Here is a 17760-nt window from a genome sequence, read left to right on the forward strand (position 1 = left end):
AGCTCATAAATAAACCCTGCCGGAGGTGACCTGGCCTGTATAGAGCTGTCTTGGATATCTGCCTTCATGACTGCATTTGTCAACAAACTAAAAAAGCTGCCTGCAGAGAGCTGACTGTAGCAGGGCCCTCAGGTGTCAGGAATCAGTTCATTACTATCATTACCAAACTCTTTCTCTGTACCTCTTCTCTAATTCAGCAAAATATAGACACTGCACCTTGCCTTCAACTATTAGGTAAGTCCCCTTCTGCTGCTGTTTTTTTCTTTGTCGTGACTCTACATTTTTGTACCCAGTAAAGCATTTTTGGATGCAGCTGGTGGGTAAGATAGCAATTAAAAGGTCTTCTTTTGGATTATTAGTGATATGTCCTGCACAGGGCTTAAAACTTTCTCTGATGGAAGCCTGTTTCACTGGTCCATTCGTCATGCCGTTCATTGACATCTGATGATGATAATATTCTTTTCCCCACATGTGCTGTATTCATGAAAATCTGTACTGAATATCTGAGCTACTGAGGTTCAGACCCCACCAGAGTTTTTATTAATGTACAAGAAGAAAACGTACTGATAGGGGATCATATGAAAAGAAATAATATTTAATGACACCACTGCTCTACCATCTGTTAGAAAAAATATGGAAACAGCTACCTAGAGATTACCAATTTATGGTGGCTTACACTGTTAGGATACCATAGAGTGATATTTTTTCAAGCATGCTTTTATTAGTAGCCAGGAAGAAGGAACAGTCTCATAATGTTACGATCAAAATAGTTATTTGTCATTTACAGGTATGACTACCTGTGCTACATCTTAAAGTATCCAGTTGTTGTACTATCACCTTTAGCACTGCTGCACTTGCCACGAAATTTTTTTCTTCTTTTTTTCCCTTCTCTTTCTTCCCCCCATACATAGAGCATTTGTTTGATGTGTAACATGCCTCATAGCTCATTGAGGAAGTCCTTTGGATAGATACCAATGTTAACCTTCAGACATGGATAAATAGATGACATCCAACTGTAATACCCATAACTAAAAATATTTCAGTGATTTAATTTAAAGGGTGTTATTGAATTTGGTTTGGTTTGGTTTTGCTTGTGGGAAGTACAAATTTTATGCAAAGAGCTCAGAGAAACATTTGTTCATTGATGGTACTTTCCACCCTTTTGAAAACACTCAGATTTTCATTTGAATGTGTGCTGAATGCCAAGTCAGGTAAGCAGAAGGTGTACTTCCCAAGTTTATTAATTTATTTGTACCATTTTCTGCATGTACAGGACTCCTTTCAGGAAATGAAAAAAACCTGCTTTGATTTTTGTGAAATCAGGACTTAACTTATATTTCTGTAAGTTTCACATCCAGAGGGTAATGGTCAACGGCTCAATGTCCAAATGGAGACCGGTGACAAGTTGTGTCCCTCAGGGGTCTGTACTGGGACCAGTGTTGTTTAATATCTTTATCAATGACATAGACAGTGCGATAGAGTGCACCCTCAGCAAGTTTGCAGAATGACACCAAGCTGAGTGGTGCCATTGACACGCCAGAAGAATGAGATGTCATCCAAAGGGACCTGGACAAGCTGGAGAGGTGGGCCTGTGTGAACCTCATGAGGTTCAACAAGGCCAAGTGCAAGGTCCTGCACCTGGGACAGGGCAACCCCCAATATCAATACAGGCTGAGGGATGAAGGGATTGAGAGCAGCCCTGCGGAGAAGGACTTGGGGGTACTGGTGGATGAAAAGCTGGACATGAGCCAACAATGTGGTCTTGCAACCCAGAAAGCCAACCAAATCCTGGGCTGCATCAAAAGCAGCATGGCCAGCAGGTCGAGGGAGGGGATTCTGCCCCTCTACTCTGCTCTGGTGAGACCCCACCTGGAGTGCTGCGTCCAGCTCTGGGGCCCTCAGCACAAGAAGGACATGGACCTGTTGGAGCGGGTCCAGAGGAGGGCCACAAAAATGATATGAGGGCTGGAGCACCTCTCCTACGAGGCCAGGCTGAGGGAGTTGGGGTTGTTCAGCCTGGAGAAGAGGAGGCTGCGAGGAGACCATATTGTAGCCTTTCAGTACTTAAAGGGGGCCTATAGGAAGGATGGGGACAAACATTTTAGCAAGGCCTGTTGTGTCAAGACAAGGAGTAATGGTTTTACACTAAAGGAGGGTAGATTAAGAGTGGATATAATGAAGATATTTTTTACAATGATGGTGGTGAAGCACTGGAACAGGTTGCCCAGAGAGGTAGTGGAGACCCCATCCCTAGAAACATTCAAGGTCAGGTTGGATGTGGCACTGAGCAACGTGCTCTAGTTAAAGCTGTCCCTGCTCACTGCAGGGGGGTTGGGCTAGATGATCTTTAAAGGTCCCTTTCAGCCCAAAGCATTCTATGATTCTATGATTTCTGGCAAAGAAGCATCACCCTCTAGGACCCTCCTGCAGGCAGGACCTACACATAGTTCTCAGTACTGAGACATGGTTCACAGCATGGCAGAAAAGGCATGCTCGATGGAAGTGGTCACAGAGTGTTATGTGAAACCCGCTAAGAGAAATAAAGTAGTGGTTTTGGCTAACCTGAGAAGCAACTGTGTAAAACCAAATATAATCTAGTTTTAAGTGTACATGAACTACTAAATTAAAATACATATAAGTAAAAACTAGCTCTGGGAGCACATACAAAAATAATGAATCTAATAAGGTTTTATTTTTGTTTAAAAGACAATCATGTATGTGCACATCATAGTGCAGATGCTTTTTATCAGAAAATAGCACTTTTTATTAGAAAACTGCAGCACATTAAAAGTGATCCCCAAGCTCCCTTCAGGCAAAATTCCAAATGTTTTGTCCAAACCCTGGAATATTTGTATTTTGTAGTGCCACAGCAGTGTTTCCAGGAAATTATTGTACAGGTACATGAAGCTCTTTTGCTCCTCTCTGAGGCATAATACACTATATTTAGAGACTGCCATGGTGTACCACGTAAAGAGAAGAGGTATCATGGTGCTTTGTAAGAAATAGAATCTGAAATAAGTTCAACTTAAAGAATAGCAGGAATTTAAGACACTCAAACTTTAGCTCCCATGAGGGCCTACATATTGTCTTCAAACCTCTTTTCTGCTTTTCTCAGCTGAAGCATCTTAGGTGTTGACTTTTCACCAAAAACTTGATTTCCCACCATGAAATAATAATAAACGACAACAGGTATGTTGTTCCTGTCATTGACATATTCTCTGAAAGGCAGAATATTTTTCTGATAGGTTTTATTTCAGTGTCTGCTTGTATGAGAATACGTATCCTTACACAGACTTTTTTTCTGCGTGTGAGAGAATAAAATACGTAAAATGTGCTGTTTGAGCTTCAAGAGAAACTTGATTGAGTTTTCAAGGCATTAACATAAAAGTGAAGATTTTTATTAGTTCTAGAATATTTTTCTTTCTCACAGTTGAGCTATGCTACTAAAGTTCTCTGTGACACTGGCATATAACTAGTAAAAACTCAGTCATAAAATTAAATATAAAAGAACTTCATGCAATATAACAGAATATCTAATAAGCAATGCAGTTTTCAGAGATGTGGAATAGACATCTCTAAAATGTCACCATTTCATTTTTTATTTTTTCATAGATATCTTCAGTGGTAGCTGTAGGAAGATACTGATTTTTATTTTAATGTTGATCATAGCTAGTCAAAAGACTGCACTATTTTTTGAATTAAAATAAATTTGCAGAAAACCTCCCTAAATATTTTGTGATTTTTTTAACAATTTTTAAAAAAATAAATGCCAACTTACTTATTCATGTATATTGTATATATGTCCCCTTTCTGTGCATCTTTCTGCCTTTCATTCATTGTGCCTACTCTTCTTCCTCCCACTCACTGAAACACCTTATTTAATTATCTTCCTAAGAAATACTCCAATAGTTCAGCTTTTGTTTCAGCTGTTTCATAATCTGTTGAGAACATTTACACTAACTTTCAAAGACTGATACAATAAGCTATATGACTATGCTGCTGAGACACTTCGGTGAAGAGATTTGGAGACCATGTTCTGATTCCTACGTAGTACTTTTTCTTCTGAGTCTGTATTGAAGGCATCACTCTGCCTCGTGCCTGGGAATTTCATCTTTCTGCACTTTGTCTGTAATTATCTGCATGTCAGACACCCACTGAAGCAAGAAAAAAATGTTAGGGTCGGAGAGGGTACCTCTCCTTTTCCCCTTGGAATTATGAGACAATTAACTGTTCTGCATGCAATTAGAAAAATGAAAAATAAATGAAATATATGCAGCCTTTATCAAAAAGTTCAAAATACTCCTTCTATTTTTTCTAATATTAATCAAAATAGAGCACTTAGCCAAGCAAACATCCAAGGCTGTGTGTCAGAGCACAGCTGCAGTGTTCATCCTGATTATTATTTCTTTGATTAAGTTCCATGTCCCTTCCCACATCTGGAACTATAATGAGAGGTGTGTTTGTGGAAGGTGGTATTACAAGCACCAGATATGTAGTCTGGGATCTGCCTGGGATGTCAGACTCTTCAGCAGTGGTATCACTCAAAAAGTGATACCTTTTTCCTGAGGCTTTTTGTCATACCTGCCTGAAAGAACAGTGGGTGTAAACTGGGGATTATTGGTGGTTTGGGTCCGGTCATTGTTGCCATCCCCATTGTGCAGCATGTAGTCTTTCACCTCTGAGCAGACAGCTGATTTGAATCCAGACCCTGCATGCAGATTGCTGGACCATGCAGAGGCAGGGATCCTTTTCTCCAAAACTATTGTGATTCAGCTCCATGAAGGATGCTCTGCCAGGCTTATGTGCCCAGATGCACAGCAGACCTCAACCTTGAGAAAAAGAGCTAGGAGAAGAAAAAACTCATCACTGGAGGTAAGATACGGTAGCACTCGCCTCTATAATCGATCGATAGAGAAATACCTTGAAAGGGCAGCTTGGCTCTGGTAAGGTCAGGGTTGGATGCCTGAGGGACTCAGTTCAGTTCATGAAGTACAGTGGGATGAGTGTACCTCTGTATACCCTGCCAGAGTCAAAGCCACTGAATCAACTTAGGTACCAGAGGGCCGCCATGAAATGCCATGCTGCATTTTGGGGACAACAATTTGCCCAGCACACTGACAGTAAAAACAAAGAAAAGATCCTTTAGGAATCTGTCTTCCTTTTCTCTTCCTTTCTAGCAGCGACGTGTAAGTTAGTCTCAGTTGAAGAATAAGCCCAGCTGATACAAAAAAGAGACTGTAGTTCGACAATGCCGTAAATCAGCCTTCAGTATTTCCATTGCTGAACCAAAATTTCCACAGGCAAAAGGCTGATTCAGTGCAAACTCACTCTGCCAATTCAACCGTCTTCACAGTGTGCTGAGTCAGTTGTGTACCAGCCATCGTGAAGCTGGATCAGGTACTGTCTGGCTGCCCTGTGCTAACAGCGTGCTAGATCAGGAGGCGCGTGTCCTCTTCCTGCTCAGATAAAGTATAAAGCCAGCATAAATGCCATTATGTGTCTTCAGCTAACTTAACAGAAGTGCAAACTTGGGCTTATACCTGAGCCACATCAAATTCATCCTGCTGAGGAAACTCAGTAGAACCCAGTTTACATTAATGTCCATCGGGCAGAATGGCAGCACTCTGCCTTGGCTTCACAATCATTCTGCACAACTGAAACACAGTTACAGTCTATACCAGACAGCATCATGTATCCAAATACAGCATCTTCAGGGGTTGTTGTTATGTCTGAGCATGCATGTGCACATAGGTATCTTAAGCAGTGTGCACTGGTGACAAATCTTCTATGTAATTCTGCAAAAGACCTTTCATCTTTAAGTAAGCATCTTTCAAATATTGCCTTGCATAAGGAATGCTGGGGATTTTGTCCGTGGTTAATCTGTCTCTTTCTGTTTGTTTATTATCCAGGACAAATGATACTGGCCTCCTTGCTTTCAAAGACCATTTGCCTGTAACTCAGATAGTGATCACTGACACAAACAGATCAAATTCTGAGGCTGCCTGGAAAATCGGCCCTTTGCGTTGCTATGGAGACAGTGAGTACTAGCTCCTCTCAATTTCCATAGGTACAGAATGTTCCTTCTTTTTTTTTTTTTTTTTTTTAAAAAAAAAAAGTATTTATCTGATGAAAGGTGGCTTTCCATGTGCAGCTTGCAGCTGCTGTCCTGTGCCAATTAACTATAGAGAAGGGGGTTGTGTTTGCAGGGCAGTTCTGGAACGCCGCTTCCTTCAACACAGAGGCCTCCTACCTGCATTTCCCCACCTTCCATGCCGAGGTCAGTGCAGACATCTCCTTCTTCTTCAAAACTACCGCCGTCTCTGGAGTGTTCTTGGAAAACCTTGGGATTAAAGACTTCATACGAGTTGAAATAAACTGTAAGTTTCACTGTTGAGAGACATTAGTGTATTTGCCCAATGTGACAGGTGCAGGGAAGTGGGAAGGACATATTTTCTTCTGTCTTGAGAGAGTTGAATGTGCCTGAAGAGGGTAAGATGGAGACATAAAGACTCATTAATCTAGACTTATCTACCTCTCCTGTCAGAGTTTCCCTGTATAGCATTGGTCATTGCACTTAATCTTGTTTTGGCTAGGTTTATCTTTCTTAAACAAACAGGTGACTGAATTTACTTTTTCAACCCTGATATTAATTATTTTAATTAATTATTAATTAATTATATATTAATTTTATTATATATTGATTAATTAATAAATATTTAATTAATAATTTTGATCTTTAGAGAAAAGGTTGCTGGTTAGATGTACCTGTAGACTGTAATTTTAGTTGACAGATGAAAAATTTAATACAACCACTCTGATGGTTACTTTTATTTCTGTATCAGCAACATACCCAGTCTGATGCAGCCCTACTGTTTCAGAGGAACTCAGTGTGTATGGTACAGCTGTGAGGTGAGAGTCTATGAAGGACAGGGTGCTAATGCAAGATAAGTCAGTCACAATTGTAATGACCCTTGAATGCTTCAAAATCTGGTAAGTGACTGCAGTACAACTGCTACTCAGTGTATAAACCAGAGTAGCAGGAAACTTAATTAGTGAGGTTTTGCCTCACCCCTGTTCTGATGACTTCAAATATTTATTAGTGACAAAGGGGTACCATGGCTTTCTCATGAAATATGACTTCTGTATTCCAAATTCTGTCAAGCTTAGGAAAAACAAACTGAGTTCTATGCATTTTATAATATGCTTATAATAACCCCAACATAAAATTTAATAAAACACGGCCTGAAGGCCCTTCGATTCATTAAACCAATGGTAAATGTCACGGTGCATTATCACAAGGTAATGAGGTATGATTTACTATTAATTGCACATCAAAGTCCAATTTGGTTGTTCTTCAGTGTACTGCATTTCATTCTCAGGGATATAGAAGTAAAAATGTCATTTTGATATCAAATGTAACAAATACTGCAAACAACTAGGAGGATTGTTTAGTTAAAGTTTTTGTATGTGTGTTAAATCTGCACTCCCAGAGAAATGAGTTATTTAAAAGTTTCGGGAACATCTCGTCTTTTAAACTGAGACTTCTCATTAATAGTTTGGTGTTGTGTTTCTTGCTGCCAGATGAAATTTGCAGCCTAAAGGCCTTGTATCAAGGAAGTTCCACCAACCAGCTCTTCAAAGGGAAACAGCCTTTTAGCAGATGCAGGGGCTCAGAATAGGTCTTTGTCTATCCCTGTGGAGTGTTTCCTATCTTAACTATCTAAGAAGCAGCTTCCAAAACCAGACCTATCTAATTTGTTGGGCTCAAAATAATGGTTTTTATGAATTTTCATTCTACTACCTTCTGGTTGTGCAGTCTGTGGACCTGGTTCTTGGCCTTTTTAGTGTATTTAGCATTTTAGGAAGAGGAAAATAATCAGTAACAAGAGTATTAAAAAGTTCTGGCCCCTTTCAGGCTTCCAGCAGAGCAAGATGGACTCCTTTATATGGCTGTTGTTTTTCAATTAGTGTCCTGCTTCTAGGAGCCTTACTATCTCTGGACATGTGTTACATACACCCCTTTAGTTTAGGATCACCAATGAACTAGTTTTGCTCATCTGTTTTTCCTTGCTTCCCGGGTCAGGCTTATTCAGGCAAACAAATGTTTGTAGGACCCTTTCTTACCATTTGCAGCCAAGTTCTGTAATTGTTAAGGACATGCGTTTTGAAAGATTTAATCAAAAAGAGCTCCTTCATCCTTTCCCCCATCTTAGCATTATTTGTCCGAAATCTTTTGATACCATTCTGTGAATTTTGTACAGCATCTGGCACTTTTACTTCAAAAAGAGAATAAAGTACTATTTCTAGAACACTGTAACTGTTATAGCAAAAATGATGGGTACCCACAGCCAAGCATAATCACAGCAGAGATCAAACAGTGAGGCTGCAGGCTTAGATTTATGTATAGGCTGCTGTGTAGGAGGTGGGAGGTAAATGATGCTGTACTATTTGCTGACATAAAAGTTAATGGACCCTATATTTATGTAAGATTTCTTGATGTCAAAACCACGATTTAATTCAGACCTTCACTTCTTCTTCACATCTGTTTGTCTATTCCAGCCCCCAAAGAGATCACCTTCTCCATAGATGTCGGGAATGGCCCCACAGAAGCCACTGTGCAGTCTCCCACACCCTTGAACGACAACCAGTGGCACTATGTCCGAGCAGAGAGAAACCTCAAGCAAACCTCTCTCCAGGTGGACAGGCTCCCCAAGAAGGTCCTGGAGGCACCTGCTGAGGGGCACTTCCGCTTGCAGCTCAACAGCCAATTATTTGTAGGTAGGGACCATTTAAGGGTTTCTATAGATAAGTACAATATTTCTATGTCCATACCTTGGTAATGCTACTGTTTCACCATTGAGCTTGCATGTGGTGACCTAATTCTGCCTTCTTTTCTTCCACTCCTGCATAGGCCACACAAAGTAAACCCAAACTACTGCCGTTACAGTCAAAGCACTAACCATAGTTTAACCATACTATACTAGATGGTATTTTTAGGGTCTAAGATTGCTTGAAACATCTTTATTGCCAAAGAATTCATAGTATTCTTGTGCAGCACTAGCTGTGTAATTTGCTGTAGGAAATGTGATCTCTCTTTTTAGATGCAATGTAAAAGGCACAAATTTGTCATATAAATTTCTGGGGCAAATCCTTATGACAGTATGGTCTTAAAGTCTGTTCCTTTAAGCGTGCCTGCCAAAACCCTTATTTGGACATAGAGTGCATGTGTGAGAGAACTATGAACACAGTCAAAGCAAATAGAGTTATTTTAACTGAAAGTGATTTTTCAAGGGGGGAGTTAGGGGGATGAAGGACAAAAAAAAAGAAAAAAACCCTCCCTGTTGGCATATAGTTTGTTTCACTATCTCCCTTGCAAATGAAACCTAGATTGGAACCAGCTTGTATTTGATAATATAATCAGGGATTACAAAGGGACTTCTCTCTTTTCTATATTCAAATACTATCTTTCTGAGTAATCAGCTCAGTGATGGAATGGGTTGTAACCTGCTTCTTATTCAGGGCCACTCAGGTAACTACTGATTCTTTCCTTAAAATGGATTCTCTTACTTAGCTGAAATGCTATAGCAAACCTCAATACGTCAACTCATTTTAATAAAGTATACCCGTGTATCCACACCCTTTGATTTGAGAAGATTTTGGGGTATTTATTTGAGCTTTTATAGTGTATGTATGTGTGCAGCAATTACTGGGCTCTGAACATAAGAAATGAATCTGATAATAAATAGATACAACTGCATCAATGGCCAGAAGTCATTCCCACATAGCTGTTGATTTATACCTAAAATGATCTCTGATAGACTCAGCTGGAGAAAAGTTCACTGAAGAACTCAGAGAAGGGAGGCTTAAGACTGTCACAGTGCAAGGTTCCTGTTTTCTGGTATGAAGCATGCTGCTAATTACTTGTTTCTCAAATGCTAAGATGATCCTAAGAATATGTTCTGCAGGAGGCCAGGCCTGAAGGCAGTAGGATTGGGCTGCTAGACACCTTAGAAACATCAGAGAAATCTAGCCAAGCTACTGTTTCTGGTTAGAAAACTTAGAAAATTTAACAACCGGATAGACTTTTGCAAATTTTTGGTTGTGTCATTTTAAAGGGGTAAAAATGAAGGATTTATCATAAGTAATCTATCAGATGTGTCATATATATCAGCTGCTTACCATCTCACATTGAAAAGCAGTATCTGCTTATAAACTTGCTTCTCTGCCTCAGCAAAATAAACAGGTTACCTGAACGAAATTCATGGTGGTTTTAAAGTGTCATAATCGACAAATTGCATCGTGGAAATCCATGGTAGTTAAGGACCTCAAAAGAAAAATGTGCCAACAGGAACCCTTGCCAGCAAAGACAAATGCAAAGCCCTGCAATTGGGGCAGAATAGCATCTTGCATCTGTAAAAGCTGGGGATTGAGTGGATGGATAGCAGCTGTGCAAAAAGGTCCCATTGGTCTTGGTGAAGTGAATCTGTATCTCATCTGAATGTAGCCGTGCTTTGAGGAACAAGTTGGATCAATTCATCTACAGCAGTGACGTCCAACCTAATTTTTTCTCTGATTATATTAATATTTACAGTAAAGTCTAGGACATAGTTACTTTATCTCAGCCAAAATGTGAAAAGTTCTCATTGTGCAGTAGATTGCATTCAGTTGTCCCTCCTCACTTTTACTGAACCCTGAACAAAAGGGACAGAAAACCTAATATTTAGGAAGGCTTTTTTGGCCCTTACCTCTACCATATTGAAGGCCAAAACTGTCCCTGACTTCCTGAGTTTTCCTAAGAGCAGTCAGAAGAAATGGAAACCTGGGCAGCCTCCTGATTCTGACAGTTTGTCCCTGGGTGCTCCAGGGAAATGTGGCAGAAGTCCAAGAATACACAGATGTGGCATAATTTTTCTCTACTGAAGGTCACATTCCAATCTCTAACAGGAAGCAACTGATTTAATACCTCAACCATGCGGAGTGAATTTTATCCCATCTGAAAAATGGATGCATAAACAATATTGTAAAAAGGAAAGAAACAGCAGCACATAATATTACTCCCTACTCCCCCTACAATCGAAAGCGTATTTGTTTCTGCAGCATTCTCAATACTGACAGCGATTAAGGGGTTTCCACGATTAGTATGCACATTCTTAATTAATAATCTGTATAACTGAGGTGATTTGCTTTTTTAAAAATGTTCCAAATATTTTTTGATTGAATCTCCCTATTTCATTCCATTTAAACATGGAACTTTGTTTCCACACTGGAGGTAGCTAGTCATTAAGACATAACCTTTTTTTTCTTGATTCTTCTCCAGAATCAATTCAAATATTTTGTAAATCTCATAAACAAGGCTCAATGTCAAAATTTAATTTGGTTTATTTATCTTCTGGAAGGATTTATTGATCCCTTTGGATGAAGGAACTATATTAGTATCATGTAGCATTATGATGATGATCAAATGGAGATCCACTGTAGCTTTCAAACTACAATTATTTTCCTGTTGCTTCAGAGACATCAGCCTATATGCAGTATATGTGAGGCGGTTTTCTGTCTTTTCCTTTTAAGGAGTTATATACACATATAGGGAGTAGATCACACATATAAAATAAATCTGGGCATTTGTAAAATTTGAATACAATTGCAGTTGGCATATAACATAATTTTAAAGGAGTTCTGCTAATTTGGACCAATTAATTTCTTGTCAACTGTTTCTGCCCGGTTTATGAATGAGTTATTTACTTTTGTTTTGGCCAGATTTTTCCTTCTTAACCCAAAACCCAGATATATTTGGGACTGTATATAATAGAAGAATATAGCTCTTGGGGTTTTATGTTAGTTTATTGGTTTTTTTTAAAAGTTGGCCTGTCAAACAGACTTTTTACTTTCTATGATTTATATTAAAGAAAGTTGAACAGAAGCCTTCTCCACCAATGTTAACAAAACAGTCAGTTGTAGGCAGTCATGGAGCTATGCTTCATTTACTTCTGATCCAGCAATACTGACACTTTTTGAGGAAGTTAATAAGCCTTTAAATACTTCGTAAGGATGGGAGTTAAGAAGGCCTGACTTTCCTTGGAAGTTTGTCTTCAGATTGACTGACTTAGGTATTTTAGGAGATTTAGGCTTTTACTGAAGATTTTCCAATGACCAAGCACAGTGAAGGATTTCTCTTTTATGTGTGTAGGTTCTTTTATGTCCACTAAGGGATGAATTCACACTTCTGTCTTCCTGAGTGGAGACCTTGATACTGTTTCTCTATTCTGTACCCTGCTACCAGTTTTCTTGAAATACGGAAGACCATAATATTCTCTCTCCTAAATTTGGGCAAGGAATTAAAAAAGACTGGATTAAGAGATAAAAATATACCACATGTGAGCAAATATTCTCTTCCATAAGAAACCAAACCAAAAAAAAAAGAAACAAATCACAACTGTCTAGTCTTTTTAGATGGAAAAAACACTGATTGTGAACTAATGCAAAGCTGTGTCCTGAAGACTGAGAAAAATGTGAACTTGAGTTGTCTCAGATGGATACTAACTAATATATAATGACAGTGAGTTCAGTATTTGCATGTCATGGTTGCTTATTCCAGCAGAGAAATCCAGATGTTCAGAGACTATAGCAGAATCTGTGAGTCTCACCATGACCATATTGTCCCTATGCAATTTTGAGTTGTGCATGTTCTTGAACTTAAGCCTGCCTGGGTCATTGCTAGGGTAAAAATCAATTTTCAACTTGCTCTATCTATGTAACTAGGTGTAACCACGGGTGTGTTTAATGCTCTTAAATTGCGTTTCTATGAAGTATCTCTGAATGTTAGGCATGTCTTACTGGGCTTGAACTCACATTACGTTACTTGGATTAACAGTACTATCTGTGAGAAAGCTTCTTCATTCACTTCTGGCCTTGATAAGCATAAAGTAGCCGTAATTCATTATCTGCACACTAATGCACCCAAAAATACTTCCATTTTGGAGCTGGTACAACATTGCAGATAGAGAAGTTCACACAAGTTTTACATATCCTGGAAAGATGCCTCATATAGTGATTTCTGTTTACCCCAAAGTCTCTTTTATGCAGCAATAATGCATAAAAGGAATTGGTAGAGATGAGAATCAGATCCTTCTTCCCATATGCTCATACTATTCATTGTATTTACAGAAATACCAAAATTTGGGTGTCATTTCTTTCCATACCACTTGTTTTCCATTCAGTTCTGCCCTGCCACTTTTCATTGCCCTGTTTTGTGTTTGATTCAGTAGTCTTGGCTGTTCTTGCATCTTGCTGACATAATGTCTGCCTTGCACATCTGTCTTTGGGGGATGTTCCCCTTGGGGGAGCAGAACCTAAGCATTTGCTCTGGCCAGCATGCCACATGGCATGTGTAAGAAATTATCATTGCCTGATGTTCCCAGGATTCCATTGCAGTGATGACTTCTTACACATGCTGTTCAAAACAAACCATAGAAAATGGCTGCCTTCTAATTGGATCTGCCTGGAGATAAAACTAAAAGGAGGGGAGTAAAAATGGAGGTGTTCAAATCTAATCCCTCTCCTTTTATCTCCTCATCTATAGCAACAAAATGTGACAGGTTTCAAATTTACAATTCTTGTTTTATTACATCACTTCCTATAAATCTCTGACTCTATCCAGTTAGGGTTTCTCTCTGTTATGGAGAAACAGTTCTGCATAGTCAGTAAGAGACAAAAGTGTAGATTAAGTAATGTTCGCATGATTAGCTGTTGTGTTAAATATGTAATTGACTCACAGGACACTTATGTATTTACCTATGTAGTACCAGAAAGAGTTTTTCTACGGCTAGACTTGTTGCAGTAACTTAGATAAGACAGAAAGTCTGCTTAAGGCACGCATGGAGTATGTGGCAGACTTCTGAGATAGCTTTCTGTATGTGCAAAGTGGAAGGAAGAAATGACTTTTCATTGCCAGTACACTCAAAATAAAACAAGCTTGGATTTTAAAGCAGCCTAAAGGAGTTAGAAAACCGTTCCTCACTTTCTTTCAGTCTTTGGTATCTAACTGCTTTAGGCTGCTTTATAATCCTCAGTCACAGTATGGATATCCTTGCACCTGGCTATGTTTCTTCTGTTAATTTTAAAAAAATTACAGTAGAAGGAGCAAACCCCAAACAAATGTACAGGCTAGATAATATCAACTGCACCAAACTGCCCAGCAACAGGCCAATTTGACACATTACTTGCTCTGAAGGGCCAGGCGAAAATCATTCCTTTCAATGGACAGTCGCTTTCAACATTCAAAATGAGTGACATCCTTTTGGATAGTGCAGCTGTCTCCTGGTATACCCTTGTGGTCCTGGAGGAGGTGTATCATCATGTCCTCTCATGGTATAGTCTGAAATGAAACTCTGTCTTATGTAGTGGAGAAGGCATAACCATAACACTCCAGTACGGGGAGGGCAGGGGAAAGATGGTCCTCGCAGACCCCTTTGAGAACAGGATTTGCACTCTGGTAACATCAGAGAAGCAAAATACAAATCCCTAGAAGTTAATTTGATGCATAAAGCCTTGATCAGAAGTTTTTGTGCTATTCATTTAGTATGTTAAGGAGACTAACAAAGTTAAGTGATTGGGTTCCTGGTTTTGTCTTGGGAGCAAGTGAGCGAGGAATCCTTGGGTGAATCTCCTCTGTCTGCTGTAGACAGTCCAAATGCAACATACTCCAGAGACAGTCAACATCTGAGAAACTTTCTTGGGAGACAGAGAAAAGGAAGGAGAGAAAAAGAAGGGGCATACTTTGTTTACTGTTGTTGTTTTTAAAGGAACCTGTAGACACTTTGGGATATTTTGGAGGTCAGGAGGAGGAATTAATGCTTAACTGCTTGTGCATCCGGACTGCTTTGTACAACTTTCAGTTTGAGACTAGCAAGTGTGACTTTGATGTCTTCTGAGGAATATCATAGCAAGTTCTCCCACTCCTGAGTAATTATAATTGTGATTCTTACACTCCCATGCCCTTTCCTTTTCTTTGTATCAGTTACATAAAGCAAGAATGTTCCTAATACTTATTCACATCGTTTCAGCCTCCCTAATCCAGTTCTTACCAACAAAAAGTCCTTTGCTTTTTAAAGAAAATCCTCAATTCATTGATAGAATGTTAATTATTTAGCCAATTGTGTCACCAAGCTACACTATGAGTGCTCAGTTGTGAGCTTCTTACCCCCTCATCTCAGACTCTCTCTTCATTGCCCCAAGGCTTCTTAGTAAAATTCAGCTGCATAAATACCTTGCTGAAGACAGCACGTCTTATTTGACTGTCACGTCCACTCAGCAAAGAACACCCTTAACCTTGGTGCTTATGGTCCTGAGGCTTCTCCTAAAATCTGTTTTTCTGAACAAAACATTTAGGTCGCATCCATGAAATTGTCCAGTCTAACAGGCCTGTTAGCGTAGGAAGAATCTGCAAAGCCTAATTTGGGGAAGAGTTTTATTTTCAGTTTTTCACCTTTGCAGGAGTGTATTTGAAGAGTAGGTCTAGTCAATTGAAGAAAACTGCCCAAATGCCCAAATAATAAACAGATTTGTTTATTCTCCTGTTGGAGAATAATTTGTATTTGTGTAATTTGCAATTTGTATATTGCTCCTGTTGGAGCAGGTCCAGAGCAGGGCCACAAAAATGATCCAAGGGCTGGAGCACCTCTCCTATGAGGCGAGGCTGAGAGAGTTGGGGTTGTTCAGCCTGGAGAAGAGAAGGCTGCGAGGAGACCTTATTGCGGCCATCCAGTACTTAAAGGGGGCTACGGGAAGGATGGGGAGAATCATTTTAGCAAGGTCTTTTTGTGACAGAACAAGGAATAAGGGATTTAAACTAAAGGAGGGTAGATTAAGAGTGGATATAATGAAGAAATTTTTTACAATGATGGTGGTGAAGCACTGGCACAGGTTGCCCAGAGAAGTAGTGGAGGCCCCATCCCTAGAAACATTCAAGGTCAGGTTGGATGTGGCTCTGAACAACGTGCTCTAGTTACAGCTGTCCCTGCTCACTGCAGGGGGGTTGGGCTAGATGACCTCTAAAGGTCCCTTTCAACCCAAAGCATTCTATGATTCTATGATTCTATGATTTGATTCCACTGTGTGGATCTAGGATCATATAGATGTTCTCTGTTAAGCTCTATACTCTCCAGACACTAGAAGAGGAGAAATGTGAGAAACTTACTTTACATGGCTTTCCAAAGTGCTTTAGAGAGCAGTAAGAATATGGGTAGTGCAATAAACATGACATCTGTGGAATAATTAACAATAAGAGCTGAGATTTGTATGTGTGCAAAGACAAGAGGCAAGAAAACTGTCATTTATCCTTGTAATATTTGTGGTTACCTCTCATGCAAAAGAAAACAGAGTAACCAATAATCTTAAAGGGAGAAATCACATTTCTACTTATTTGGACATTACTGAAAATTCTGTATGGTATGTTTGGTTTTGGAGCAAAATCTCCAAAGAAAAGGATTGTGTATATATAGTGCAGCAATTGCAGAAGGCCTAATTCTTGTGCTCAGAGGGACTTTAAAATAAATGAGCTAACATTTGCGCACCTGAAAAGAATAGCTGGCTAAAGAGGAATTTGAAAATATTTGTTTCTCTGAGAAAGGCATCACAAAATTAGCATGAAATAAACCTGTCTCACACATACTATCTATAGTTCTGTCCTGGTTTTGGCTGGGATAGAGTTAATTTTCTTCCTAGTAGCTGGCATAGTGCTGTGGTTTGGATTTAGGATGAGAAGAATGTTGGTAACACACTGATGGTTTAATTGTTGTTAAGTACTGCTTATGCTAGTCAAGGACTTTTCAGCTTCCCATGTTCCGCCAGGTGCACGAGAACCTGGGAGGGGGCACGGCTAGGACAGCTGACCCAAACCGACCAAAGGGCTATTCCATACCATATGATGTCATGCTCAGTATATAAACGGGGGGGGAGTGGACCCGGGGGCAGTGATCGCTGCTCATGGACAGGCTGGGCATTGGTCAGCAGGTGGTGAGCAATTGCATTGTGCATCACTTGTTTTGTATATGTTTTTATCATTATTGTTATTATTATTGCTTTCTCTTCCTCTGCTGACCTATTAAACTGCTTTTATCTCAACCCACAGGTTTTTACTTTTTTTTCCAATTCTCTCCCCATCCCACCAGGGGAGGGGAGGGTGAGCAAGTGGCTGTGTGGTGCTTAGTTGCCAACTGGGGTTAAACCACGACAAGGTCAATTATTCTATTTCAAATCCTGTATTTCTGCTATTAGTGTACCAGAAAGAAAAATATGCCAGAATGGTATAGCAGAACAATAGGGTTTTGGTAAGATTGCTTTTCAGACTGTTGCTTCATTCTCTTAGTTTGCAGAAGTCTTGCTTTAATTAACCAATTTATGAAAAAACAGATGCTCTTCTGCAAGGACTTGCCAAAAGTTGTAATCTCTTATCTCATACACTTTGCTATAGAACCAACTTCTACAGAAGAATAATTTGGAAAGATAATTTCTTTCATAATACTTTTGCAGGAGAATCACCAATAAAGCTAGCATTTCAGAGCCTACAAATGCTGATAACTCCTGAACCAGAATTAGATTTCTTAGCAGCAATCAAAATTGCAGTATCTTCAAAAGCAAAACATTGGCAACTGCCAAACAAATCCTACAATAAGGAAAATAGTGATATTTTCACAAAGTACTCCAACAATCATCATTATTGCCATTCTGAGAGACCACCTCTTATGGAAAAAGTGTCTTCAT

At 39.5% G+C, this 17760-nt stretch overlaps 1 protein-coding gene across 1 annotated transcript in view; it reads left to right on the plus strand.

Annotated features, from left to right (window-relative positions):
* The window catches only part of CNTNAP5 (contactin associated protein family member 5), a 227120-nt gene that overhangs the window by 174957 nt on the left and 34403 nt on the right, over positions 1–17760 (plus strand). The window contains exons 15-17 of the mRNA XM_075710407.1: positions 5910–6037; positions 6207–6377; positions 8560–8778. Of these exons, the coding sequence (XP_075566522.1) occupies positions 5910–6037; positions 6207–6377; positions 8560–8778 (518 nt within the window). The remainder of the gene's footprint in view (positions 1–5909; positions 6038–6206; positions 6378–8559; positions 8779–17760) is intronic.

This window comes from Pelecanus crispus, chromosome 5 (assembly GCF_030463565.1).
Source record: "Pelecanus crispus isolate bPelCri1 chromosome 5, bPelCri1.pri, whole genome shotgun sequence".
NCBI classification, from domain to species: domain Eukaryota; kingdom Metazoa; phylum Chordata; class Aves; order Pelecaniformes; family Pelecanidae; genus Pelecanus; species Pelecanus crispus.